Here is a 27,922-nt window from a genome sequence, read left to right on the forward strand (position 1 = left end):
ATAGGTTATTTACTAAACTGAGCTACACATCTGACCTTTGATTACTTAATTTATCAAGCTTAGATTATTCATTTATTATTATTCGACCGATTTAATACATCCGGAAAAAGCATCTTGTGTCCCGCTGCTTTTCCTCCTCTTTCCTGCTGTGCTCTCCTCACACACACGCTTTGTCTACACGCTTCCTCCCCGTCACTCGTGTTCACTGCGGGTTTCCGCTCCAGTCCGCGCACAGAGCCTGGAGTTATCGGGCGACTCCGCATCATTCTGGCCCAGCAAAAAAAATCCCGACCGAGCCTCACGTGGGCGGGAGCAGAACAGGCACCGACCAGCCCTGCGGCCGAGACACGGGGGCGGCGAAGCCTCAGCTACCGACCCAGCGTGGCTCTGCGGAGCCCGGGCACGGGGCAGGGTCCGCCGGGCAGAGTCTCGCTGGGCTCCGATCTGCGGGTCTCAGCAGGAGCCCGCCAAGCACCAGGCACGGAACAGACGCGGGGGGGCCGGGGCCTCCCTCCTCCAGTGACAGGCGCGGGGGAGGGGCCGGGGCACCCCGCGGTGGCTCCCAGCAGCAGGAAGACGCCCCCGCGCCCCCCGCAGCTCCACGCCGCCCTCGCGCCTCCCCGCGTGTCTCACTCACTCAGACGCGCCGCGCTGCCGGGACCGCTCCCAGGCTGAAATCGGGCTCGGCGGGGCCCCCGCGCCTCATTCTCCTCCGCAGCCGGAGCACGCCCCCCCGCCGCGCTCGCTCGGGCCCAAGCCGGGACTTCCAACTTCAACCACCGCCGCTTCCGGGAACGAAACCACCGCCGCAGCCACTTCCGCTTCCGGAGTCAAAGGCATCATTGTGCCGCTTCCCCCAACCTGATACTAGGACAACGAATTATTGCGTAGGACGGGGGGAGGGAGGTGGAACGGGACCAGCAGCCCTTTCTTCCTGGGATGAACCAACCCACGGGGTGTAAGAGCTAGTCCCGGCCAGGACTGAACCACTGCGCGCGGGGAGGGGCCGCGACCTGGCGTCGACGGGAAACTCTCCCTCCCCCCACATCTCCCCGAATGGGCGGGTCCGAGGAATGAGCTTCCGGGGCGGTGCGTGCCCCCCGGTGATGTGTCGTGACGTGCGGTGGGGCAGGAGTTGGTGTCGTTGCCGGTGGTGGGTGAGTTGGGCTGAAGGCGGGGCGGTGGGTCAGGGGGTGCTGGGACCCTTGTGACGCAGCCGCGTTACCCGTAGCGGCCGCTGGGTGTGTAGGTTGCAGCGCCCCCCCCCCCCCCACGCACATCCCGTGTCGCGCCGCCCTGCCATCCCCCGCCATGGCAGGGATTCCCCGCGGCCCCCCTCAGTCCGAGTCCTCTACCGAGAATCCCACAGCTGGGGGGGGTGTCCCCATGACCCCGCCACCCCCGTGCGAGGTCCGCCGTCACGCCCCTCCCCCCACCCCGGCAGGGGCTCTGTGTGCACCCGCCTCTCCCTTTCCCCCGCTCTTGTCCCCGTTGTATTATTATTTGTAAGTAATTCCGGGTGTCTGTGTTGGGAGCACGAGCAGAGCTGGGCCGGGCGATTGTTATGCTGGGAAGTGTTCATGATGCCATCATCTGGTGGTTTGCTGGACAGACAACTTTTGAAGGTGATTGAAGCCCTGGCTGTGCTAAAAACAAGAGAGCGGTGGGTGCTGTGTGTCCCTGATTTCTCCCCAGATCAAGAGGCGTCTGGTCACTTATGCCTACAACATTCTCAGATGTTTTGAAATTGATCGGATGCAGCATTACCTCACCCACTCAGCTTGATGGCATTTCTGCCTGTCTGTGTGTAATATCTTTATGGTTCCAACTTCTGTTGGTGAGAGAGAGGGCTGTTTACTTAGAGCTCTTCTTGAAGTCTGTGTAAGCTCAAAAGCTTGTCTCTCACCAACAGAAGCTGGTCCAGTAAATGATGATCTCTCACCCACTTTATCTTTCTAATCTTTTGGTAACAATACAGCTGTAACAACGCTGTATACATCAAGCGGAATGTAAGACCTTGCAAGCTTGGCTAATTATTATTAATTTGTGTTGCAGTGGATTGGGTCCCAAAGTGCCAAGTGCTGGACACACAACGCAGAAGGTCGTTCTTACCCTGAGAATCTTTGGACATGTCCACACAACAAATTGAGCCTGGGTTCAAGAAAAACCTGTGTGTCCACACTGCAGTTGTGCTAAACTAGAGCTCAGGCCCAGGACACTGCAGGGTAGGATGGTCTGAGCCCATGTTAAGCCGGGACCTAGGGTCCCTATTGGTTTCCTATGAACGTGTGGCCCTGGCTTGGCTCACATCTCGGGAGTTCTCCAGATGTATCTCGTGGTTCCTGGCAGCAGAGTGGCAGTGCTGTGCAGCAGGCCAGAAACACCATTAATGCCTGGCCAAGTCCACTGTCCCTTCCTGCTCTTCACTCCATCTCCTGTTCGCTGCTGTGTGGAACTTGCCCAGAGCAGGGAGCAAAGTTTCAAAGTGGGAGTCAGCATCCAGGATGCTGGGGCTCATCCCTCCTTGGGCCAGGCTGAGCCAGGAGCTCTACTGCTTTCCTTCCCTTGCAGGGCAGTAGTTAGTCCCTGCTCTACTCTCTGGCCCTTGCTCCAGTGCTCCCCCAGCCTTCCCTGGGGCTGGGGGGTGGTGTGTGTGCCCAGGTTGTGTGCACTTTCAGGACTGTGAGTGGGTGCCAGCCCCCAAATTTACCTGCAGTGGTGCCTGCGGCTCCGGCTCCTCTCTGAAGCATGGAACTTGCCTCAATCAAGGAGCAAAATTTGACAAAGGAGAGGTAGCTCTTAGCTGCTGGAATGTCGGGGGTCATCCTATTCTGAGCTGCACGGAGCCAGGAGGTTTACCACTCCCTGTCCCTGCAGGGCAGCACTTGATCCCTGTTCTTCTGCTTTTTGGCCCTTGCGCACGGACTTCCCTTGCCTTCCCCGGGGCTATGTGTGCAGTAGGGTGACCGAATGTCCCAATTTTATAGGGACAGCCCCAATTTTTGGATCTTTTTCTTATATAGGCTACTATTATCCTGCCCCCTCACACACACACACACATACTCTCTGTCCCGGTTTTTCACATTTTCTATCTAATCACCCTAGTGTGCAGGGACACTTGGGCTGTATGCACTGTCAGTGCATACAGCCTGGGTGGTGAGTGGGAAACAGCCCCAAAACTTCCCTGCAACCTCCTAGGGTACAGAGGGGGCAGGGATAAGGGATCCCACAGAGTGCTGGAGAACACTGCACCCCAAGCCCTGGGGATGCACTTAACTGTTCTGCAGTCAGCAGCAGCCAGGCTCGGTGGGAAGAGGGGTGTCATTTTCCTCTGATACCTTCATTTTATGTCAGACTTCAAAACAAACAGGAATGAATGAACAAATAAACAAACACATCTTCATTGAACATCCAGTTTTTAAAATTAAGAATTGCAAAGTTTAAGTTTAATAGTTGACAGGCCTGGAGACTGATGTTGTAATTATACTCAGAACAGGTGCTCGTGGGGATTTTCATGCCACTATGACTCAGCCTAGAGCTATAGAGCCCAGTTCTCTGATTAGATGATAGTTCAGTATAAAGCCTTCTCAAACTGTGGTCGGTCTACTGACACAGCCACCAAAGGAGCTAATTATGTGGTTTGTGTACTCGTGCTCCTTGTGGCCATGAGTCCCATCAATAGCACCACCACAGTTAAGAAACAGAATGAGCAGTAGAGGTTTCCCATAAGGCACATGTTCCTAGGGCTAGAGTGTCGATACTGGGGAGTAGGGGTCTGGATACTATGACTTGGGACTGCGCACTGCAGTGTGGATGCCAGAGCCCTAGGTTGGAGCATGAGTCAGAAAATTCTTAAACTGCAGTTAAAATGCAATGTAGATGCTCAAGCCCCAGGTTCCATGACACGGGTCAGCTAACTCAAGTCCCATTAGCACTAGGCTTACATTTCTGTGTAGATGTAGCCACAGTGTAAGACCAGAGATAATAAGCATATACGTGCAACAGTCTGGGATGTGTGTAGTTGTAATAATGCATGATTGTAGTGCTCGAACTCCCTAACCACTTGTCCACTAGAAGAAGTAAAGAGTAAAATTTGAATCCTACTGTTTTTTGTGCTGGAGTCAAAATTACACTCCCCAAACAAAGAGCATCTTTAACCATCATTAGTGTCCCCAAAAATAACAGAACCCAACACATTTTGACACTGGAAAAATACAGAGCAGGGAGTGGACATGCAGACTTCTGTGTCTCCTTCTCCAAAGCTGGGTTTTAGGTGATGGAATTAGGGGACTTGGGAGCCAAATTTGGCAGGATGCATCATTTTGTGTTGGGCTGTGGCTTTTAGTCATGCCTCAACGTGCTCAGTAGTAACTACTTAAGAACCATCTAATCATGTACTACTAACCTGCACTATATTTAAATCTGTCACAGAGATGCAAGACTGTAATTCATTACTGTCCCTTGAACCATCTGATACCTCAATTGAAAATAAGAAATGATTAAATGTCCTAGACAGTCCTATTATATGATGCAGTATTTTCTCTCAAGTTTGGGAGTCTGGATAGAAGAGAGAGGATGGTTTGAGGCTAAGGCTGGGTGGCAGGAGATGTTGGATCAATTTGAAGGTCTGCCACAGACTTTTATGTGTCCTTGGGTTAATGGGACTTATGTTCCTAAGTGCCTCAGGATATGTCTACACTACAAGTGCAATGACAGCGCAACTGTAAATGCTGCAGTTATGCCGCTGTAGTGTTGACACTCACTTTAGTGACAGAAAAGGTTTTTCTATTGCTGTAGGAAATTCTTCCCCTCAAGAGGTGGTAGGTTATCCTATGTTGAACAAATTATGAAATTTTTCATAGCCCTGAGGGATGTAGCTGTGTTGACCTATGTTTTAGGTATAGACCAAGCCTTAGTAACTTTTGATAGTGGCCCTTATGCTCCTAAATCACTTAGGCACTTTCAAACATTTTACCTGTAATCTCATGGTGTCTCCGTTCCCCATCAGTAAAAATTGGATAATATTTCCTTTTTCCATTCTTTTAACTGTCTTGTCAATGTAAAATGTATTCTTTTTAGGGATTTACTGTTTGTTTGTTTTTTCAGAGCCTAGCACAGGAGGGCCCTGATTTCAATTGCGGTTGTGGGGTGGTATAGTAATATAGGTGGTGATAATATCGGTATTTAAACTAAGTGTAGCAATATCTACTGATTGTTCTATGCAAAAGTAATTTTTAAAAACCTACCTAATTCTTTTGAGAAATAGGGCAATTTGGTGGTATGTTTTCTTTCACTTGAAATATTTTTGGTTTTTATTATAGTGAAAAAGCGAATCCTGATGTCTTCCTCACCTACTTCACCATCTTCCCCTAAACGAACTGTGGCCTCAGTAGTTCCTTTTGCAGATCTGTGTTCAATTTTAGAACGAATACAGAAATGTAAATCCCGGCCAGAGAAAATCAAGAATTTCAAGGAATTTTTAGATTCATGGAGGAAATTTCATGATGCTCTTCATAAAAAAGAGAAAGATGTCACAGACTCTTTTTATCCAGCAATGCGACTTATTCTTCCACAATTGGAAAGAGAGAGAATGGCTTATGGAATTAAAGAAACCATGCTTGCGAAGCTCTATATTGAACTGCTCAATTTACCCAAAGAAGGAAAAGATGCCCTAAAACTTTTAAATTATAGAACACCCACTGGCTCCCATGGAGATGCTGGAGACTTTGCAATGATTGCCTATTTTGTATTGAAACCGAGGTGCCCAAAACAAGGCAGACTGACCATACAACAGGTGAATGAGTTCCTGGATTCAGTTGCTAGTAATAATGCTGCCAAAAGGAAGGACCTAGTAAAGAAAAGTCTTCTTCAATTAATAGCTCAGAGCTCAGCACTTGAACAAAAGTGGCTGATCCGGATGATTATAAAGGATCTAAAACTTGGTGTTAGTCAGCAAACCATATTTTCCCTTTTCCATCCTGATGCTGCTGAGTTACACAATGTCACAACTGACTTGGAGAGAGTTTGCAGACAACTGCATGACCCTTCTGTATCACTCAGTGATGTTTCCATCATGTTGTTTTCTGCCTTCAAACCTATGCTTGCTGCTATTGCAAATGTCCAGCAAATTGAGAAACAAATGAACCACCGAAGTTTTTACATAGAAACTAAACTAGATGGTGAACGTATGCAGATGCACAAAGATGGAGATGTATACAAGTATTTCTCTCGCAATGGGTTTGAGTATACTCAGCAGTTTGGTGCTTCTCCCCTTGAAGGTTCATTAACTCCATTTATTCATAATGTGTTTAAAAATAGTATACAAAACTGCATTCTTGATGGTGAAATGATGGCCTACAATCCCAATACACAAACTTTTATGCAGAAGGGAAACAAATTTGACATAAAAAGAATGGTAGATGATTCTGATCTGCAGACATGCTTTTGTGTGTTTGATGTATTAATGGTTAATGATCAGAAGTTGGGTCATGAGATACTAAGCAAAAGAGATGAGATTCTAAATGAGCTGTTTACACCAATAACAGGCAGAATACACATAGTACATAAAACACAGGCTAGCACCAGGAAAGAAGTAGTTGATGCTCTAAATGAAGCAATAGATAACAGAGAAGAAGGAATCATGATAAAAGATCCCATGTCCATTTACAAGCCAGACAAACGTGGAGAAGGGTGGTTAAAAATCAAACCAGAGTATGTCAATGGGCTCATGGATGAACTAGACCTATTAATTATTGGCGGTTACTGGGGGAAAGGTTTGCGTGGTGGCATGATGTCTCATTTTTTGTGTGCTGTTGCTGAGAGTTCCCCTCCTGGTGAAAAACCATCTGTCTTTCATTCTATTTGTCGTGTTGGTTCTGGTTACACTATGAAGGAGCTATACGATCTTGGTTTGAAATTGGCCAAACACTGGAAGCCTTACCGTAAAAGAGATCCTCCTTGTAATATTTTATGTGGAACTGAGAAGCCTGAAGTCTACATAGAGCCTTGTAACTCAGTCATAGTTCAGATTAAGGCAGCAGAGATTGTTACTAGTGATATGTACAAAACTGATTGCACTTTGCGATTCCCTCGAATTGAGAAAATAAGAGAGGACAAAGAGTGGTATGAATGTATGACTTTGGATTTCTTAGAACAGCTCAGAGGTAAAGCATCAGGGAAATTAGCAGCTAAGCACCTTGATATGGGTGATGATGAACCACAAGAAAAGAAACGGAAAACTGTACCAAAGATTAAGAAAATAATTGGAATCATGGATCATTTTAAAGCCCCTGATCTTTCCAATGTAAATAAGATTTCTAATATATTTGAAGATGTTGAGTTTTGTGTTATGACTGGAACAGAAAACCATTCAAAATCTGAACTGGAAAGTAAAGTAGCAGAAAGTGGTGGTAATGTGGTACAAAACCCTGGACCAGACACTTACTGTGTTATTGCAGGAATTGAGAATGTCAGAGTAAAAAATATTATATCTTCCAACAAGCATGATGTTGTGAGAGCAGAGTGGCTTTTACAGTGTTTTGAAATGAAAATGTTCGTACCATGGCAGCCTGCCTTCATGATTCACATGTCTCCAGATACAAAACAACATTTTGCATGTGAGTACGATCATTATGGTGACAGCTACACAGGAGATACAGATGTGACCCAATTAAAGGAAGTATTCTCAAGAATTAATAATAAAAATGATGAGAAGATGCCTCTGGACATGATTGCTGACTTAGAAGAACGTTATTTGTGGAATAGCTCTCCACTCTGTATGTTCAGGCAAAATACCATTTATCTGGACGTTTATGCTGCTGTTAATGACCCCAGTACCAAGACCCATGGAACAATGCTATCTATTAGAGCTTTGGAGCTCCGTTTTCATGGAGCAAAAATAGTCTCACAGCTAAAGGAGGGTGTGTCCCATGTAATTATGGGAGAAGATCATACCCATGTGAAAGAGATAAAAGCACTTAGGAGAACATTTGAGAAAAAATTTAAAATCCTATCTGAGCTGTGGGTAACAGATTCAATAAAGGAGGGGAAGTTACAGAATGAAAATCCATACCTAATTTAAAGCAGGTTTTAACTAGAAGTAAAGGTATTGTAATTAACTTGGTGGACTCAAGATTTGGTGAGGTCTTCCTGCATGTTTCCAGGTGTATACCCAGCCTATGGTTAAAGAGTAGCTCTAATTTTGATATATTGGAAAAGGAAAGGTAGCATCTCCTGTGCTTGGGAAGGAGGGAAAGACTTCAGGCTACATTACACTGTGGGAGGAAATGTCCAGTGCTAAAGAAATAATTACAAGCTTTGTGTTTTACAAAGATCTCCCATAGGAGATTGTTTTACTTAGCTATGAAGATAATCTTATACCACTGACAAAACTTGCCTTTTTTTAAATACTGGCTATTTTATACCATTTGATCTTTCTGAGGTGTGAGATTGAACTTTTAAATCAATAATATTTAAAGAGAATATGCTATTGAATAAAGAAATTACAAAATGCCTCTTAAACCAAAGCATTAACACAGTTAAATGTTTTTATACAGTTCTACATTAATCATTAAATAGTGATAGTACTATATAAATTTTAACATTCTGAAGTAGATATTTAACACGTTTGAAAACTTTCAGAATCTGTGCTGTGTGTAAATTTAGAGAAAGTGAGTTTCATGCATTTTAAGGATATTTTTTCAATTGTTTAAAACAGATCTGTAGAACTTTCATTAAGTGTTAAACATAAGATCAATCATCATTGTATAGTCATAACTACAATTTTTTAGAAAAATAGTGATATATACTCTAAAAGCTGTGAAATTTGCCATCCCTTCATTGTATCACAACTGTAATTGTTTTTGTACAATTACAAATAGGGGTTGCAAACTGGGTCCTTTAAGTAACACTTCATTTTCAATAAGACTCCTTGTATGAGTGCTACTGTGTGAGTAGACGTAGGCCTGGATCCAAAGATTTAGTTGAAGGGTGAACAAAATATCAAAGTAACTTGTATATTGAAAATATGCACATATTTAAAAACTTGGGTGACATCCTGGCCTCATAGAAGTCTAAGGCAAATCGCCTATTGACCTCAATGAAGTTAGGATTTCTTCCCTGATTTCAGCTTACCTTTCTATAAGTGATAATATGTGAGTTACTTTAAGGTATTCAGTAATGTATAGCATTTTATTTCCAAATACACTTTAGTTTTAATCAAGACTTTGTATTGAATGATTGAAATAAAGATCGATTATTTTTTTATTCCAGTCTGAAATGTTGTTATTGTAATGGGAAAATATTTCTCTAATGGAGGGAAAAAATATGTAAACCTTTAGTTGCTGATCCTGCCCTATTAATGTAAATAAGACTTTAGCCATTAACTTCGATGGAATCATGATCAAGTGCCACATAACAGTATTTGACCATATGGATTTTTCAAGAACAGTTACATAAATAATTTGGAACATTATATCAAAAACCGAAGAGGAAGAAAGTAAGTTTCTCATTTTTTTGCTTCCTTTTTATTAGTATAAACATGAAGGGTTAACTTTACAAATTATTCTTTAGTTAATTTAGTTTTTTAAATAAACATTATAAGAGAAAGTGTGTTTATAATGTAGTTTATCAGATGAATCATTAAATTGTAGAATACATGAATCCATTCGTTTTTGTACACTAAAAATACTAAGACAATGGATTTGTTAAAATGGAAAAATTGTATACCAGCAGAAAATAGATACTCGTTTATAAGCCAAATACTTTTGGTAAAAAAGTGACGCATCAAAGAGCAGAGATCGGCTTATAAACAGGTCCACACCAAAATTTGATGATTTTAAACTCTATGGAATCATTGAATATCTAATACATTGTCATTTTGTTTACTTGGAGCATCTGTGGGCATGGAGCCCCTCAGCTCCCTGTGGCCATGGTTCGCCATTCCCAGCCCGGGGAATGGGCTGGGAATGGCGAACCACGGCCACAGAGAGCAGAGGGGCTCCATGCCTGCAGATGCTCCAAGTAAACAAAATGTCCCAGCTCCCCCGTGGCTTACCCTAACAGGCTGGGAGCCAAAGTTTTCCAATTCCTGAAACATAGGGTCACCTAATGAAAGGATCATACAGTTTTTGTTATTTTTACCTAGCCATTTTGAGGGGTTGACTTACAAACGAACGGGCTAATGAAGGAGTTTATACAGTACATAACACTCCTAACACACAATCATCTTAAAAGGTCCCTTACAATGCAATACAATTTACTTTATTAGCTCATTATTAATGGTAATGTGTAATGGAAAGCATCATAGCAGATTTAATACGTGAGAATTTCCAACACCAAAATGTCTGTTCTCATTTTTTCTAAATCTGAATGTATTTAATTTTTTTCTCTCCACCTTATCTATTATTAAGCTATTTATAACTTGTCTTTCAAGAAAAATATTTTGCCTTAATCCCAAGTATGATATACTACAAACAAAAAAGGGAGGAGTGTGGTCTTGAAGGTCAAAAATAAAACTTGGAACAATCTGCTGGCACCTCTTCCATTGAGTTGCTACTGGAAACATCATAATGCATACAGATATTCCAGATTGAATCACTGTTTGTAGGTTTCTTGACCCTATTAAGGGTTTATCTCTATATTTGTTTCATACTCGTACAATGAAATACAAAGTGCATTAAAATCAGTTTAATCCTAATTGTAGTTCACTTTCACCCAAGCTGCCTTCCACTTTCAAATTCTCAACCAGTTCCTCCCTATTTGTCAAAATCAAATCTTGAACAGCTTCTTCCCTAGTAGCTTTCTCCACCTTCTGAACTAAAAATATATGAGGGCCATCAAGCCCCCAGGAATGGTTTATCACTCATTGCAAAGTGATACTTTCAGAGGAAGACCTGGTAGAGCGGATTAGGATGCTGCTTAGGTTCAAGTATGGTACAAGAGCAAATCCTGGGTGTTTTAACAGGAGTGTTGTGATGTTTGGGGGTCACCCAGATCAGTAAGACATTTGGTCACTGCTCGCCTTCTAATTTTGCGTACGCTTATGCTATGCTACTATAGTTGAGAGCTCTGTTAATAGTAGCAAGCTTTTAAGCAAAAAAATCTAACATGCTTCCACCTGCCTAGTTACTCTTTGCAGAGTGACTCCAACAGCCCTTCTGGTCCTGAGTCTCCCCAGATTAATCCCCCAAATTCTTAACTACCTTACATCCCCTCCTGCTTTGTCACCCCCTATGATGTGAAACCTGTTCCCAGTTATCTGTCCATTTGGGGCCACCCACCCAGATTGTACAACAGAGACCTGCTTAGGATAAAAATAACAAAAGGTTTATTTAATAGAAAAATCATGGTTTTAAAGATGAAATAATAAGGAAAAGCAAACACATACAAGGTACACAGAAAATAATAATAAAGATGCAACCTATATTAGCTAAATTCCCTTCTCTAACAAGTTACCTATTACCTTTGAACAGTTTCTAAGTGTGCTGTGTATCAGAGAGGATGTGGTACTAGCAGCTAACTGAGCTCAGGTCAAGATCTCAAGGCAGTGTTAAGTGTCCCAATTCACTTGTCTGTTAAACGTTAACATTATTCCCTACCATTGTCTGTAACCAGCTGAATGCTATTTACAATGTATATGTATCCTGTATGATGTATATTAATACAACTAAATTAACCTGTTGTTGTAATGTCCTTTTTCATGTCTGTATCCTGTGCTTAATTAAATTTAAATCAAAGGATGTATTAGCATTTAGATGATTTAATTAATGTACGAAAACTAGTGAAATGCTAATGTTGTCTTCATTTACCTGAAACTTGTTGATTTACCTGTAGACCATTTTACTTTTCATAGTCTGAATGGCCTTTACAAAATACATTATCTTTGAATGGCTGCTGATTGTTAAACAATGATGATCACAAACTATCTGCATTTGCTATTCATCGAAGCCCATGCAGAGAAGATGCCTGTCAGCTTGCTAGCTTATTTCAACCATAAAGGGGTAGCCTTGGGAGCAATCCTTGCCTCTGATCCATCTGAATGCTGACAGGGACGCTCCAGGTGTCAGAACATAAGAATGGCCTTACTGGGTCAGATCAAAGGTCCATCTAGCCCAGTATCCTGTCTTCCAACAGTGGCCAGTGCCAAGTGCCCCAGTGGGAATGAACAGAACAGGTAATCATGAAATGATCCAACCCCTGTTGCCCATTCCCAGCTTCTGGCAAACAGAGGCTAGAGATGCCATCACTACCCATCCTGACTAATAGCCATTGATGGACCTATCCTCCATGAATTTACCTAGTTCTTTTTTGAACCCTGTTATAGTCTTCGCCTTCACAACATACTCTGGCAAGGAGTTCCACAGGTTGACGGGGCATTATGTGAAAAAATATTTCCTTTTGTTAATTTCATTGGTGACCCCTAGTTCTTGTGTTACGAGGAGTAAATAACACTTCCTTATTTACTTTCTCCACACCAGTCATGATTGTATAGACCTTTATCATATCCCCCTTTAGTCATCTTTTTTCCAAGCTAAACTCCCAGTCTTATTAGTCTCTCTTCATATGGCAAACGCTCATACCCCTAATAATTTTTGTTGCCTTTTTCTGAACCTTTTCCAATTCCAATATATCTGTTTTGAGATGTGATGACCATGTCTGCATGCAGTATTCGAGATGTGGGTGTACCATGGATTTATATAGAGGCAATGTGATATTTTCTGTCTTCTTATCTATCTCTTTTTTAATGATTCCCAACATTCTATTCGCTTTTTTGATGGCCACTGCACATTGAGTGGATGTTTTCAGATAACTCCTTCTTGAGTGCTAACAGCTAATTTAAACCATATCACAGGGGTCGGCAACCTCTGGCACACGGCTCATCAGGGTAAGCACCCTGGCAGGCCAGACAAGTTTGTTTACCTGCCACCTTTGCAGGTTCGGCCAATTGCAGCTCCCACTGGCCGTGATTCACCATTCCAGGACAATGGGGGCGACGGGAAGTTGCGGCCAGCACATCCATTGGTCTGCACCACTTCCCGCTGCCCCCATTGGCCCAGAGTGGCGATCAGCCGAATGTGCTGACGCAGCAGGTAAACAAACTGGCCCAGGCCACTAGGGTGCTTACCTTGGCGAGCTGCATGCCAGAGGTTGCCGACCCCTGCCATATCATTTTATATGTATAGTTCGGATTATATTTTCCAGTATGCATTACTTTGCATTTATCCACATTGAATTTCATCTGCCATTTTGTTGCCCGATCACCCAGCTTCGAGAGATCCTTTTCTAGCTCTTCGCAGTCTGCCTGGGACTTAACTATCTTGAATAGTTTTGTACCATCTGCAAATTTTGCCACCTCACTGTTTACCCCTTTTTCCAGATCATTTATGAATAGGACTGGGCCCAGTACAGACCCCTGGGGAAAACGACTATTTATTGCTCTCCATTCTGAAAACTGACCATTAATTCCTACTCTTTGTTTTCTATCTTTTAACCAGTTACTAATACATGAGAGGGCCTTCCTCCTTATCTCATGACTGCTTACTTTGCTTAAGAGCCTTTGGTGAGTGTCCTTGTCAAAGGCTTTCTGAAAATCTAAATATGTTATATCCACTGGATCCCCCTTGTCCACATGCTTGCTGACCCCTTCAAAGAATTCCAGTAGATTGGTGAGGAATGATTTCCCTTTACAAAAACCACATTGACTCTTCCCCCACAAAATATGTTCTATGTGTCTGACAATTTTGTTCTTTATTATAGTTTCAACCAGTTTGCCGGGAACTGAAGTCAAGTTTACTGGCCTGTAATTGCTGGGGTCACCTCTGGATCCCTTTTTAAAAATTGGCATCACATTAGCTATCCTCCAGCCATTTGGTACAGAAGTTGATTTAAATGATAGGTTACAGACTACAGTTAGTAGTCCTGCAATTTCAAACTTGAGTTCCTTCAGAGCTCTTGGGTGAATACCATCTGGTTCTGGTGACTTATTACTGTAGTTTATCAATTTGTTCCAAAACCTCCCATAATGACACCTCAATCTAGGACAGTTCCTCAGATTTGTCACTTAAAAAGAGGTCAGATAGGGGTCCAAAAAAGCCATTTTGGGGAAGCTCAGAGAGAATTTTTGAAGAGACTCTTGAGTCTGGCAGATTGCTATATCTCTGCTTTTATTTTGAACCTACAAATGCTAATTCACCTGTAATGTATTTTATTTGCTTTAACCTTGCTGTAACTCTCATTATTTTTTCTAATTAATAAATCTTTAGTTTTAGTTTACTGTAGGATTGGCTACAGTGTTGTCTTTGGTGAGACTGGGGTAACTGACTGGCTCTTTGGGGTTGGAAGTAAACTAATTTTGGTTTTAATAACCTTTCATCGTAAATTCCAGTTTGTGTGGGTGGTAAAGAGAAGTTACAGATCATAAAAGGACTGTCTGTGGCTCCATGGTAAAACCAATATTGTGATCCAAGAGAACATCGGTTCCTGGCTTCGTGAAATCTAATGATAGAATTACACTTTACATATCTAGACATACAAATCTAATGATACCACCGGTCTGAGGTGTCTGCCCTGTTTTCTGAAAATCTGACTTGAGTTTGGCACCATTGCAGAGGGAATCCAGTATTTCATGGACCACACGCATTTAGATGCATGCCTTCCTTTTTTTGATAGCCTTAGCTTCAAAATCCTTGCTTATTAAGAGAGCTTTCTTTTCTTTCATGGCTAGAGTTAATTCTTCCTTAGTTTTCCAAGATTTGGGTTTTCTTTTCAGTTACAGTGTCCTTCCATTAACTTTAATGGTCCACCATTGCCTTTCTATGGGTTTTCCTGTGCTGAGTGCTTGGAATTAATTTTGTGCAAATAACTAGCCTGGGAAGTGCCCCTCCCTGTCTGATTGCTGTGAGGTAATGTAGTTGCACCCTTGTAACAATTATAGTGTTCTACACAGCTATACGTGCATAAATTCAAAACCATAATCTGCATATGTATCTCCTAATGACCATCAAGTTCAGAACATTACACACTTTAATAAAAGATCTTACTTGACATATTTATACACAATAACATTGTATATAACACATTGATTCAATTACTTATTCTTTGGACTTCAGACCCCCATTCTATCCTTAGGAAGTTTGGACCTTGATTGAGACACGGGAAGTAACTGTCCCACTCTCCTCAGCGCTGGTGAGGCCATTTTTGGGTGCCACATTTTAAGAAAGATGTGGGCAAACTGGAGAGAGTCCACAGAAAGGCAACAAAAATGATGATAGGGCTTAGAAAACTGATTTATGAGAAAGGGCTTAAAAAACCTGGATATGTTTAGGCTTAAGAATGATAAGTCTTCAGCTTCATTAAGGGCTGTTGTAAAAAGGATGGTGACTAACTGTTCTCCATATCCACTGAAGGTAGGACAATAAGTAATGGGCTTAAGCTGTAGCAAGGGAGATTTAGGCTAGACTTAAATAAAATCTTTCTAGCTATAAGAATATTGGGATAGGCTATCAAAGAAGGTTGTGGAATCCCTGTCACTGGAGGTTTTTAAAAACAGGCAATCACCTGTCAAGGATGGTCTAGGTATACATGGTCCTGCCTCAGCATGGCGGGGATGGACTGGATGACCTGTTGAGGTCCCTTCCAACTGTATATTTCTATGATTCCATAGCTCAGGCCATGGAGTTTCACCCAGTAATTCCTACATCAAACCCATAACTTTTTATTGTGATAACGTGTGTCTTTTAGAAAAGCACCTAGTCTTGATTTAGACTCCAAATGTCAGCGAATCCACTACCTGTGAGGCAGGCCAGATTCTCTGGCCTGACTAGTAAGGCTGACATTGACATTCAACTTTTGTAAGGTGGTTGTTAAAGCTTGATTTAACCTTTAATGCAAACTTTTATTAATGTGCTTTTATTTTTAAGATCTAGCTACCGCTGCTACAAATCTTTCAATGGAGGCTTCTAAGAAACACTGTATTAAAAGAAATTTCTATTTCTTTTTGTGATGTAGTATAACTGGACTGTAGTTAGCCTCCTATTGTGGGTGGTGTTAAGGAGATTAATTGTTTATAAAAATTAACCAAATTTTGCTGAACATTTTTCATGTTTATGTGGAACTGACAAAATTCTTACATTTGCTGGTGTTCAATATTCAGAAGTGAGGAACTGCAGAATTCCAAAACAAAAAAATCCAAAGGGCAAAGTATTTTTATAATCTACAAGCAAGACCTAGAAATTGTGAATATCATTCAACCCACTGAAAAAACTATTGCCACGTCCAGATAGAAAAGTTATAAGTCAAGTTGATTAAAAAACAAAGTAAAGTGTAATTGTGACAGAATGCACTCAGGTTTACAAGCTATACACTATTACAACAATCTTTGTACAAAGTATGCCTTTTTAAGGTATCATTTAAAAACTCGTAATTTAGTCATGAGTATCATCCTGATAAACTATGTGTGGCAACATTGTATGTGAAGTTAGATTCTACTGTATGGTATTATTAACACCTTACAAACAGAAGTTGGCAAACAAGTGTGTCTCAAACAAAGGGATGCTCTGCTTAATTTGCATTTAAGCAGTAAACAGAATCATCAAGGAGGAAGGGAAACAAAAGAAGCTCAAACACATGAGGAAAGAGCAGCAGGGAACATCCATCCTCATAGACTTTTGGTCTCCTGGTGCCCAGCTAGAAATTTTTTTCAAGAGCGGGATTGAAACTATAAAGAGGAGGAACAAACAGCTCAAGGCACCCGCACCCCCACCCTCTGCCCCATACCACCAGCCATTGATTCACTGCACCTGAAGTGACAAAGTAAGTAGCCGTTGGACTGGGGATGGGGTTCTGACCTAAGAAGTTTGGTCAGTAAGACTGCTGAAAGCCTGTGGTAATGAATTGAACATAATTTGTTATGTTATGCACCAATTGCGTTTTAGCTTTATTTTTTCTTGTAATCACTTCTGACTTTTATGCCTCATTACTTGTACTCACTTAAAATCTATCTCTTTGTAGTTAATAAACTTGTTTTCTTGTTTTATCTAATCCAATGTGTTTAAATTGAAGTGTCTGGGAAACTCCATTTATGGTGGCAAGTTGTGCTCATATTATTCCTATTAAAGAAATAACAGACTCCATATAAACTTGTACTGTCCCAGAGACATACATTTCTGGGAGAAAATGTAAGACTGGTGGTGTGTTGGGGTCACCCTGTGGTATAACCAAGGCTGGTGAGAGCCAGAGTGTAACCCAAGTGTGGCTGGCAGGCTGCAGTTACACACAAACTCAGAGTGTGGCTTGTATGCTCAAAGGCTGTTTATGAGCCACGTGGGAGCTACTTCAGCAAGGCATTGTAAGGCACCCAAGGTTACAGAGCAAGGGTGGCACAACTGCTCCTTAGTCTAAATTGTACCCTGCTATGTCACAGTAATCATATAAAGGGTCCTGCTTTATTTCAGAAGTAAATTTCAGAAATAGCTGGCGGCAGTCTGGTGTTTCAGTGTTAACGTATTAATCTGATGTTTCAATATCAAAAGAGCCTACTTTAGTACTGAAACATCAACCTATCTGCTGCTGTTGTGCTTCTTGTCAAAATAAGTAAAGCCAGGTTTTTGTTACATTTTGACTCATATCTGGATTGTCTTTTGGGTATAGAGAAAATTTGTAGGAGGAGATTACCTTTAGTTTTATTTCCTTAGACTTTTTATATTTGGCATAAATTTTATATCTGTGTTTTCAACAAATATTGTGCTTGAAAGCAAACCTAACAGATCGCTGTAATGCAATGATTTTATGTTTATTTTAAGATGATTTTAATGCTGTGATATCTGGCCATGCTGTTTCTTAAGGAAAGAGGAAAAAAGAAGAAAAAAAACATAATAAAAGATGCTGTTGGGGAAACTTTTTCCTGTTCACTGGCTTGTGACAAGCATTTTCCAGATAGGCTGTCAGTGGAGAAAAAGAAAGCGGAACAGTGCCGCTTGCAGGATTTGTTGTAATGGAACACCTGACATACAGATGGGCTAAAGCAATTGAATGTAAAATATATGGTGGTGTAGTTTCTTGGTCAGCTACAAAGCCAGTTCTGTTGCACAAATAACTAACTGCACAAAGTATCAGGTATCTTTTAAGTTGCTTTTGATAAGAAAATATTTAAAACAATTTAATAAAGAAAACCACACCAAAACAGCTCCTTGTCCACTCCACGCTCACACACACCCTCCTAATAGGCTCAGATCCAGCCTTTTTCCTTTTCCAGATCATACAATCCAAAAGGCAACTGATCCAGTGCAGGCCTACTGAGCAAGGAGAATATGCGGTGTGAACCCATGCAAGGGGTACAGATGTCCTTATATGCTTTGGAGAAGTATTTTATGGAAGTTTTATCAGTTCGATTCCTTTCAGGGAGTTAGAAACTGCAGCCACTGCACAACACGAAATCAATTAAATCAGAGTTGTGCATACACATCTAACACTGTTCTGTCAGAAATCAGCAGTAGACCTTGCTATTTAGCTGTTGGTCAAGCATCTTGAAATATGTGTAAATGTCTAGATCTCGGATATTTATAAAATGAAAGGGTATGATTTTTTCACTGTCCTGTGATTAGTGTATTCATTTATACACATGCAAAGTGGGTGTCAAAATTATTTTACGCCTACTCTGCACTCATTTAAATGACTACACAAGTAGTGGGGCAGCAGATAATCAGGTGTAATGTCACTTGTCATCTGTAACAACTAGAGGCATTTGACTAAGGATGGTGGGAAAGGCAAAATTCTGTGACTAGTGATTTGTTTTCAAATAAATAACATAAGTTTCTACTTTTTTAGCTCTATCCTCCAAAGTATTGGCAAACCCCCCGGCTTTGTGTCATCTGCAAACTTGATCACTATGCTCACTATACCTACAGCCAAGTTATTAATAAAGACCAGACCTAGAATAGATCCCTGTGGTATCCTACTTGAGATCTCCCTCTAATCTGACATCATTCCATTAATAGTTACTCTTTTTTTGCAGTTGTTTAACCAATTATATATCCACTTAATGGTAGTTCTGTCAAGCCCACATTTCTCCAGCTTACTTATCAGAATGCCACGTGTGACTGGGTCAAAAGCCTTGCTGAAGTCCAGGTATATTTTGTGCATTGCATGCTCCCTATCCACCACATCAGTCACCCTATCAAAGAAGGAAATCCAGCTGGTTGGGCATGATTGTCCTTAGTAAATCCATGCTGGCTGCTAGTGATTACCCCTTCATCTTCCAGGTATTCACAAACTGAATGTTTTATACCTTGCTCTAGTGGCTTCCCAGGTATGCAAGTCAGGCTGTCTGGTCTGTAGTTTCCTGGCTCTTTTTTTCCTCTATTGAAAGATGGACATTATGTTAGCCCTTCTCCAGTCTTCTGGGACTTCTCCTGTCATCCATGAGTTTGTAAATATTATTGCTAGTGGCTCTGAGATTTCTTTAGCTAATTCCTTCAGTACCCTCAAGTTAATAGCATCTGGCCCCACTGATTTAAATTCATTCACATTGATTAGAAGATCTCTGACATGTTCTTTACTTAACCCAATCTGCATCCCTTCCCCTTCATTGTCTATGGTAACTTTGCTAGTCATTCAGTCACATCATGTTATTTTTGCAGGAAGACTGAAACAAAGTAGGCATTGAGCAGCTTTGCTTTCCTATCATCTTCTGATACCAGCTCACCTTCTCCATTGAGCAGTGGACCCACACCATCCTTGATCTTTCTTGTTTGTCTGACATATCTGTAGAAAGCCTTCCTGTTGTCTCTAACATTCCTTGCCAGCTGTAGCTCATTCTTTGCCTTGGCTTTCCTGATTTTCCCCCTATGCGTTTGTGCTGTTTCCATATATACTTTCTTTGTGACATGACCCTCCTTCCATTTCCTGTGTGCATCTCTTTTGGGTTTTAGGTAGCTAAAAAGCTTCTTGTGCAGCCACATTGGCCTCCTGTAGTTCTTCTTATTTTCCCTCTGCATCAGAATAGCTTGATATTGAGCCTCTAGTATTACATCTTTTAAGAACTGCCAGCTCCCTTCAACTACTTTTCTTCCTAATTGGTCTTCCCATGGGACTTTGCCTACTATTTCTCTGAGTCGGCTGAAATCTGTCTTCCTTAAGTCCTTATTTTGCTGTTCTCATATCTTCCTTTCCTTAAGATCTTGAATTCTATCAGGTTGTGATGACTTCTTCCCAAGTTCCTGACCACCTTCACTTTCACAACTAATTCAGCCCTATTGGTCAAAATGGACTACTTGTTTCCTCAACTTTCTGAATCAGTAAGTTGTCCCCTATACAAGTTAAGAATTTGCAGAACGTATTATGTTTTGCTGCAATCGTCTTCCAACAGATATTAATCAAGGAAGTTAAAATCCCCCATTAAAACTAGCTCATGTGTGTTAGCTAATCTTGTTACTTCCCTGTAGAATGACCCACTCGTTTCCTATTTCTGATTTGGTGGTCTATAATAGACCCACACCCTAGCATCGCTACTGTTCTTTTCCCTTGTTATTGTCACCCAGAGACTCTCAGTAGGTCTGTTGCTCACCTCCCTTTGGACCTCGCAGCAAGTGTACACATTCTTGATGTACAGTCCAAGACCCCTTTTTTTCCCCATAGAACAAGCTATATCCCTCAATGCTGGTACTCCAATCATGGGAATTGTTTTATCAGCTTTCTGTGATGCCAATTAAGTCATAATTTTCTTCATATACCATGACTTCCAGTTCATCCTGCTCATTCCCTATACTCCTTACATTTGTATACAGGTATCAAAGATATTTTGCAGACTGCCCTGTTGTTTTTCTTTTTGCCTTTTTAATACAGCTGTGATTCCTAGGACCTTCTCCAGAAATTAGCCCCTTCCCCTTGTCTTCACTACTAGAGCCTCTTTTAGGTCAACTTACAGCCATTGCAGTAATCACTGCACTGGTGCATGTCCACACTACCCTCCTTGGGTCAGTGGTGTGCATCTTCACCAGGAGTGCCCTCATCGATCTGAGAGGGGCAGTGTGGGGAGCTGAGAGCCCAGTCTCTCAGCTCAGCTGGCAGCTTCCTGCCAGGAGCCCAGCTACACAAAAGGCTCCCAGTGGGATTCCCCGCTTCCCATTCCCTTTTCCCCATGGGGAGCTAGGAGGAAGTTGTCTGGGGCTTCTCACCCTGGGGGGCAGGGTCCACCTGCCTCCGCATTTTGGTTCCATCCCTCTTCCTCCTCCCTACTGGAAGCTGGGCAGCCTTTTCAATTTCTTGCCTCTGAGCCAGGAAATTGACAAGACAGGCCCCAGCTCCCACCTGGGAGTAGGGGAAAGGTAGGGAAGCAGCCTGGGCTTCTTGCCCCGGCTCCCTGATGTGTAGACACTGTGTCACCCTAACTACACTGGTGTAAGCCCTACATCTCTCATGGAGGTGGAGTTACTATGTCGCTGTAGTAGTGCTCTTACATCGGTTGGAGCAAGGCTGTAGTAAAGACACTCACATAATTAGGTCAACATAAGCTGCCTTACATCAAGCTAACTGTGTAGTGTAGACCAGCTCTCTGAGTATGATTATGAAAATACAGTAGGTTGCAACCTGCTGTGCATATACATGTTACATGCATTTGTGTAATGTTGGACAAATTCAACCTCATTGATAAATTGCTATGTGCTGCTTTTTGTTGTATTTAGTGACAACAACATACTTTATCGATAGCATTTTAGTAGCTTTTGATGTGTTCATATAACTGTGATTTAATGTCAGTGTAGTGATAATAAAAAAATCTTCCTGTTTTTAACCCAACCCTTTAGAAAGATATATTTGCAGAAAAAAAAGAAGAGGCAGGAAGAAACAGTGAGTCAACACAGGATACCATCTGTTTTTTCACATAGTGTTCTGTATCCATGTTACATGAAAAATGATCAACTATTTAAATAAAAATATTAATCAGACAGGTGGATTGAACTGTCCTTTTGCATAGGGTCAATTAATGATTTATTTAATGATATTAGTAAAATTCCATTCCATTTCAGTTACTGAACTAGCTTTTTTAAGGTTTCTTTTTGCTTTGATCAAGTCTACCCAACAAAAATGTTTCATGTATATATCCTGATTAGAAAAATGATATACTTGCTGTATTTGTTTTAATTCTTTGAAAATATCATGGGGTGGTGAACTAACTGAAAAGAACACCTGTAACACGGATGGGGCTAAGCTATTTCCTTTGCCAGAACTATGCTGAGGAGAATCAAGTTCCAGGAGCCCAAAGTGCATGCACAATCATATTTTGAACTCCTGTACAGAGGCGCTGACTTCTTCTGGTGCTGGTGGGTGCTCAAACCCTCCTCTGCCCCTTGCCCCTCCCAGACTCCATCCCTGCCCCCCCCTCCTGTCCCCCTTCCAACACCTTCCCCAAAGTCCCTGCCCCAACTCCGCCTCTTCCCTGCCTCCTCCCCTGAGCGCACCACATTCCTCCTCCTCCCCCTCCCTCCCAGAGCTTGCTACAGCTGTTTGACGGCAGCAAGTGCTGGGAGGGAGGAAGAAACAGAGATGAAGCATGCTCAGGGGAGGAGGAGGAGGTGAGGTGGTGGGGCGGGAAGGGGAGCTTGGCTGCAGGTGGGTGCAGAGTACCCACAATTTTTTCCCTTTGGGTGCTCCAGCCCCAGAGCACACCTGGAGTCGGTGCCTATGCTCCTGTATAATCTCTAGTGTGTGGTGACTCATGTGGATGAAGTTTATTTTGTGGTCAGAGCTTGGAAGTATTCTACCATGGTTTTCTTCCTAACCTGGTCCCTATTGTGCATATGTAACCCACACACCTTCTCGGTGTGTGTTCTGTCCCATCTAGTGGCACTGAGACATCTTAGAGAGAGAGATAAAAATGAGTGTGCTCTGCAATCTTAGCTAATAGCCAGTTGGCTTTTAGCTCATGTGGTAGAGGCTCATGCACTAAGCTCCAGAAGTCCCAGGTTCAATCCCGCTTGAAGACAATTAGTGTCTGTTGGTGTTACACATGCAAACACCCATATGTATGAATCAACTTTCAGGACTGGGGCCTCAGTTTCAACCACTGTGAACACTTTGTAAGTTTGCACCATAACAGATTTATTAGTCACATGCCTAAATACCTTTAGATCCTTGTCAAATCTTCAGTTATGTGCACAAAGAATCAGAACGTATTTTATACACATTAGTTCTTTGAGAATTAATTTTGTGACATGGAATTAAAGAGCAGAAGGAAAATAAATTAATGGGAGAAAAAGAATCAAAAGTTTGATTTCTGTCAACACTCAAAAAAAATGGATAATTTGTATTGTTATTTTCATGGAACTCCAGTATAATAATCAAATTGCAGATCTTGAAGAGCTTTTCAGTTCCAGTGTTAATGTGGTTGACACGCTGTTCATTGGGATGTTCAACCTCAGTCTAGATAAGAACTATGTGATTATCTTACAAATCGTGTGTGTAACTTCAGTATGAATGCTTTCAAAAGAAGAACTTAAAGGTCAATTGAAAACTGCACTGTGTAGAAACAAGTATGTTCACTAGAAGGTAATCAATAAAGTCACTTCAGAGACATTCTGTTGGCTCAACCAAGCACAAAACATCTGCGCTGGAGGTAACAGCTGTTGTACTACCATTGAACAAGACCATAAAATTTCACCCTCATTTGGCTTTGCTAATGAGTGAAAATGACTGCACTAAAGGAGCAGTCTATAATTATCAGTTATCACAGAAGCCTGATAGGAGAGGTGGAGTTTGTGTGCATAATTAAAATTACTCTCAAATTTGAAAATAATATGGAAATGAAAAGACATCTACAGCTGAAAGTGTTTTCTTTTAGATACAATTTATTTTGCAGCTAAGCTGAGAAACTCTCATGAAGTGTAACTTTCCATCTGTTCCTTCTATATAATTTCATTTTGTAATATAAGGCAGAAAGACTAGGTGGGAGGGCACTTTCAATTTTAAGTTTGAATTGCAATTAGTTTCTACTTCCTTAAAATGTGCTTTTGGCCGTATAGTTTTTAAAAAAGATTGTAATCTCTTTTGCGCTAATTTCAAAAGTTTTTCATATTAAGAATGACAAAAAGAATGATGATTCAGCATGTTAACTTAGTATAGAATTATTCTTTGAAAAAATGATTCAGCTGATCAGTGCCTATGCATATCCACAGTTATAATGGTTTTAGTGACAAAATAAATTTTACTCCTTCTCACTCTGGTTAACACTACAGTGATTTTTATTACTAATTTGTATTAACGTGGTGCCTAGGAGTCCTAGTCATGGACCAGTATCCCATTGTGTTAGGTACTGTACAAACACAGAACAAAGATTCGATTTTGACAAATAGGGAGGAACTGGTTGAGAATTTGAAAGTGGAAGGCAGCTTGGGTGAAAGTGATCATGAAAGGACTGATTCTAAGGAATGATAAGAGGGAAAACAGCATAATAAAAAAATGCATTTTGAGAAGGCAGACTTTAGCAAACTCAGGGAGTGGTAGGTAAGATTTCCATGGAAAGCAAGTCTAAGGGGAAAAACTGTTCAAGAGAGTTGGCAGTTTTTCAAAAAGACTTTATTAAGAGCACAAGAGCAAACTATCCCACTGTGCAGAAAATATAGGCAGTATGGCAAAAGGTGACTCTGGCTTACCAAAAGATCTTCAGTTATCTGAAACTCAGAAAAGACTCCAACAAAAAGTGGAAACTAGGTCAAATTACAAAAGATTAACATAAAGAAACAGCACACACATGTAGGGACAAAATTAGAAAGGCCAAGGTACAAAACAAGGTTAAACTAGCTAGAGACATAAAGGGTAACAAGAAAATATTCTAAAAATACCTTAGAAGAAAGAAGAAACTAAGGACAGGGTAGGCCTATTGCTCAATGAGGATGGAAAAAAATAATAGAAAATGTGGAAATGACAGAAGTGCTAAATGACTTTTTAGTTTCAATTTTCACCAAAAAAATTCATAGCAATTGGACAGCCAACTTAATGAATGCCAGTGAAAATGATGTAGGATCAGAGGCTAAAATAGGGAAAGAACAAGTTAAAAATTACTTAGACAAGTTAGATGTCTTCAAATCACCAGGGCCTAATAAAATACATCCGAGAATACTCAAGAGGCTGAGGAGATATCTGAGCCACTTGTGATTATCTTCAAAAAGTCATGGAAGAGGGGAGAGATTCCAGAGGACTGGAAAAAGGCAAATATAGTGGAAATCTATAAAAAGGGGAATAAGGACAACCCAGGGAATTACAGACAATCAGCTTAACTTCCGTATCCGGAAAGATAATAGAGCAAATAATTAAGCAATTAATTTGTAAACACCTAGAAGATAACAAGGTGATAAGTAAAAGTCAGCATGGATTTGTCAAGAACAAAGTATGTCAAACGACCTGTGACATTCTGTACCTCAGGGGAACACCCAGCACCCCCATGTTCATCCTTATAAAATGATTTTGTGATATCTAATGCAAAGTTTGTCGTGTTGGGTGTCTTCGGAAGGCTCTTGATGCACTGAGTATTGTTGTTATAGTGATGTTATAGTAATTGTTGTTACAGCAATGTTATAGGTTGTAGTTTCATGTATATAGTTCTGAGGCTGAAAATGTGTCCTCATGGCTTAAAACAGGTCCAGGCAAAGCTCTTCAAGAGCAGAGGGGCAGTTCATACCTCATCAGGGCATGTATGGGACAAACCCAGCGCAGCCTCACAGGAACAAAGGACACTGGCCCAGGCAGGAACAAAGGATCTGTTGGACTCTCAAGTGAGTCACCCCCCCTTCCTTTGGTCAGTTTGGAACTACGATGAGGTAATGCTCACCTGACTCTGAGGGGTGGAGGCAAAGCCAAGAGGGAAGAAAGGACATGATAAAAGGGAGAGATGTTTGCCATGCTCTTCTTCTCTCTTCCACCTCCATCTACAGATATCATCACCAAGCGACTGAAGCACTGATCAAAGGGGAGAGCCTGGCTGAAGGGCAACCAGCCAGCCTGTGACGAGAATCATCTAAGTTTGTATGTGTATTGAAAGTGTTAAGATCATCTTAGAATGAGTTTTGATTTTATTTCTTTTGACCAAATCTGACTTGTTGTGCTTTGACTTAGAATCACTTAAAATCTGTCTTTGTAGTGAATAAATTTGTTTGTCTATTCTACATGAAGCCGTGCATTTGGTTTGAAGTGTGTCAGAGAATCCCCTTGGAATAACAAGCCTGGTGCATATCAATTTCTTCGTTAAATTGAGGAACTCATATAAGCTTGCAGCATCCAGCGGGCATAACTGGACACGGCAAGATGGAGGTTCCTAGGGCTGTGTCTGGGACTGGAGATATTGGCTAGTGTCATTCGATTGCACAATCCAAGAAGTAGCTTACATGCCAGAGGCTGTGCATGAACAGCCGAGGAGTGGGGGTTCTCACAGCAGAGCTGGATACGTCTGGCTCCCAGAGTCAAGAATTGGAGTGACCTAGCAGATCACCGGTCCAGATAAGACCAGGGGAATGTAAAACCAACCTAATAGCTTTCTTTGACAGGGTAACAAGCCTTACAGATAGAAGGAAAGTGGCAGATGTGGCATATCTTGACTTTAGTAAGGCTTTTGATATTGTCTCACATGACTTTCTCATAAACAAACTAGGGAAATAGGACCTAGATGGAGCTATTATAAGATGGGTGCATAACAGGCTGGAAAAGTGTTACCAGGGAGTAGTTATCAGTGGTTCTCAGTCATGCTGGAAGGGCATATAATGTGGGGTTCCTCAGGGATCAGTTCTGGTTCTGTTCAATATCTTCATCAATAACTTGGCATAGAGAGTACACTTATAAAGTTTGCGGACAATACCAAGCTGAGAGGGGTTGCAAGTGCTTTGGAGGCTAGGGTTAAAATTTGAAATGGTCTGAAATAATGAAGGATGAAATTCAATAAGGACAAATGCAAAATACTCCACTTAGGAAGGAACGATCAGTTGGACACATACAAAATGGGCAATGACTGCCTAGGAAGGAGCACTGCAAAAAGGGATCTGGGGGTCATAGTAGATCACAAGATCAGTATGAATCAACTGTCTAACACTGCTGCAAAAAAAGCAAATATCATTCTGGGAGGCATTAGCAGGAGTGTTGCAAGCAAGGCACCAGAAGTAATTCTTCTGCTCTACTATGTGCTGATTAGTCCTCAAATGGAGTATTGTGTCCAGTTCTGGGTGCCACATTTCAGGAAAGATGAGGACAAATTGGAGAAAGTCCAGAGGAGAGCAACAAAAATGATTAAAGGTCTAGAAAACATGACCCATAAGGGAAGACTGAGAAAATTGGGTTAGTTTAGTCTAGACAAGAGAAGACTGAGGGGGGCATGATAATAGCTTATAAGTACATAAAAGGAATGAGGAGAGACAAAAATTGTTCTCCTTAACCTGGGAGGATAGGGCAAGAAGCAATGGGCTTAAATTGCAGCCAGGACAGTTTAGGTTGGGCATTAGGAAAAACTTCTTAACTGTCAGGAGAGTTAAGCACTGGAATAAGTTGCTTAGAGAGGTTGTGGAATCTCCATCACTGGAAATTTTTAAAAGCAGGTTAGACAAACACCTGTCAGGGATGGTCTAGATCAGGAGTTCCCAAACTTGGTTTGGGGCCTTTTCAGGGTAAGCCCCTGGTGAGCTATGAGACATTTTGTTTACCTGAGCATCCACAGGTATGGCCGCTCGCAGCTCCCAGTGACCGTGGTTCACCATTCCTGGCCACTAGGAGCTGCAGGAAGTGGTGGTCCGGCCCATGTCACTTCTCGCAGCTCCCATTGGCCAGGAATGGTGAACCAGTCAACTGGTCTAGATAATACTTAGTCCTGCCACGAGTGCAGGGAACTGGACTAGAAGACTTCTCAAAGTCCCTTCCAGTCCTATGGTTCTGTGAAAAAGATGGTACCTGCCCT

The 27,922-nt window shown here is 41.7% G+C and overlaps 1 protein-coding gene across 9 annotated transcripts; it reads left to right on the forward strand.

Moving 5' to 3' along the window:
* Positions 1-869: 869 nt before the first annotated feature.
* LIG4 (DNA ligase 4) lies at positions 870-26,144 on the forward strand. Of its 9 annotated transcripts, none has more exons than XM_050947905.1 (3): positions 870-1,157; positions 2,056-2,101; positions 5,322-9,264. In XM_050947905.1, the coding sequence occupies exons 1-3, from the start codon at positions 1,074-1,076 to the stop codon at positions 8,078-8,080; spliced, it is 2,889 nt and encodes a 962-aa protein (XP_050803862.1). In that variant the 5' UTR covers positions 870-1,073; the 3' UTR covers positions 8,081-9,264. The 9 variants fall into 9 exon arrangements, 7 of the variants coding, with proteins under 7 accessions (XP_050803862.1, XP_050803890.1, XP_050803900.1 ...); XR_007773584.1 differs by lacking the exons at positions 2,056-2,101; positions 5,322-9,264 and adding exons at positions 25,626-25,805; positions 25,920-26,144 and having other exon boundaries at positions 1,093-1,157; XR_007773583.1 differs by lacking the exons at positions 2,056-2,101; positions 5,322-9,264 and adding exons at positions 25,626-25,760; positions 25,920-26,144 and having other exon boundaries at positions 1,093-1,157.
* The last annotated feature ends 1,778 nt before the right edge of the window (positions 26,145-27,922 follow it).

The sequence above is a fragment of the Gopherus flavomarginatus genome, chromosome 1 (assembly GCF_025201925.1).
Source record: "Gopherus flavomarginatus isolate rGopFla2 chromosome 1, rGopFla2.mat.asm, whole genome shotgun sequence".
Classification (NCBI taxonomy): domain Eukaryota; kingdom Metazoa; phylum Chordata; order Testudines; family Testudinidae; genus Gopherus; species Gopherus flavomarginatus.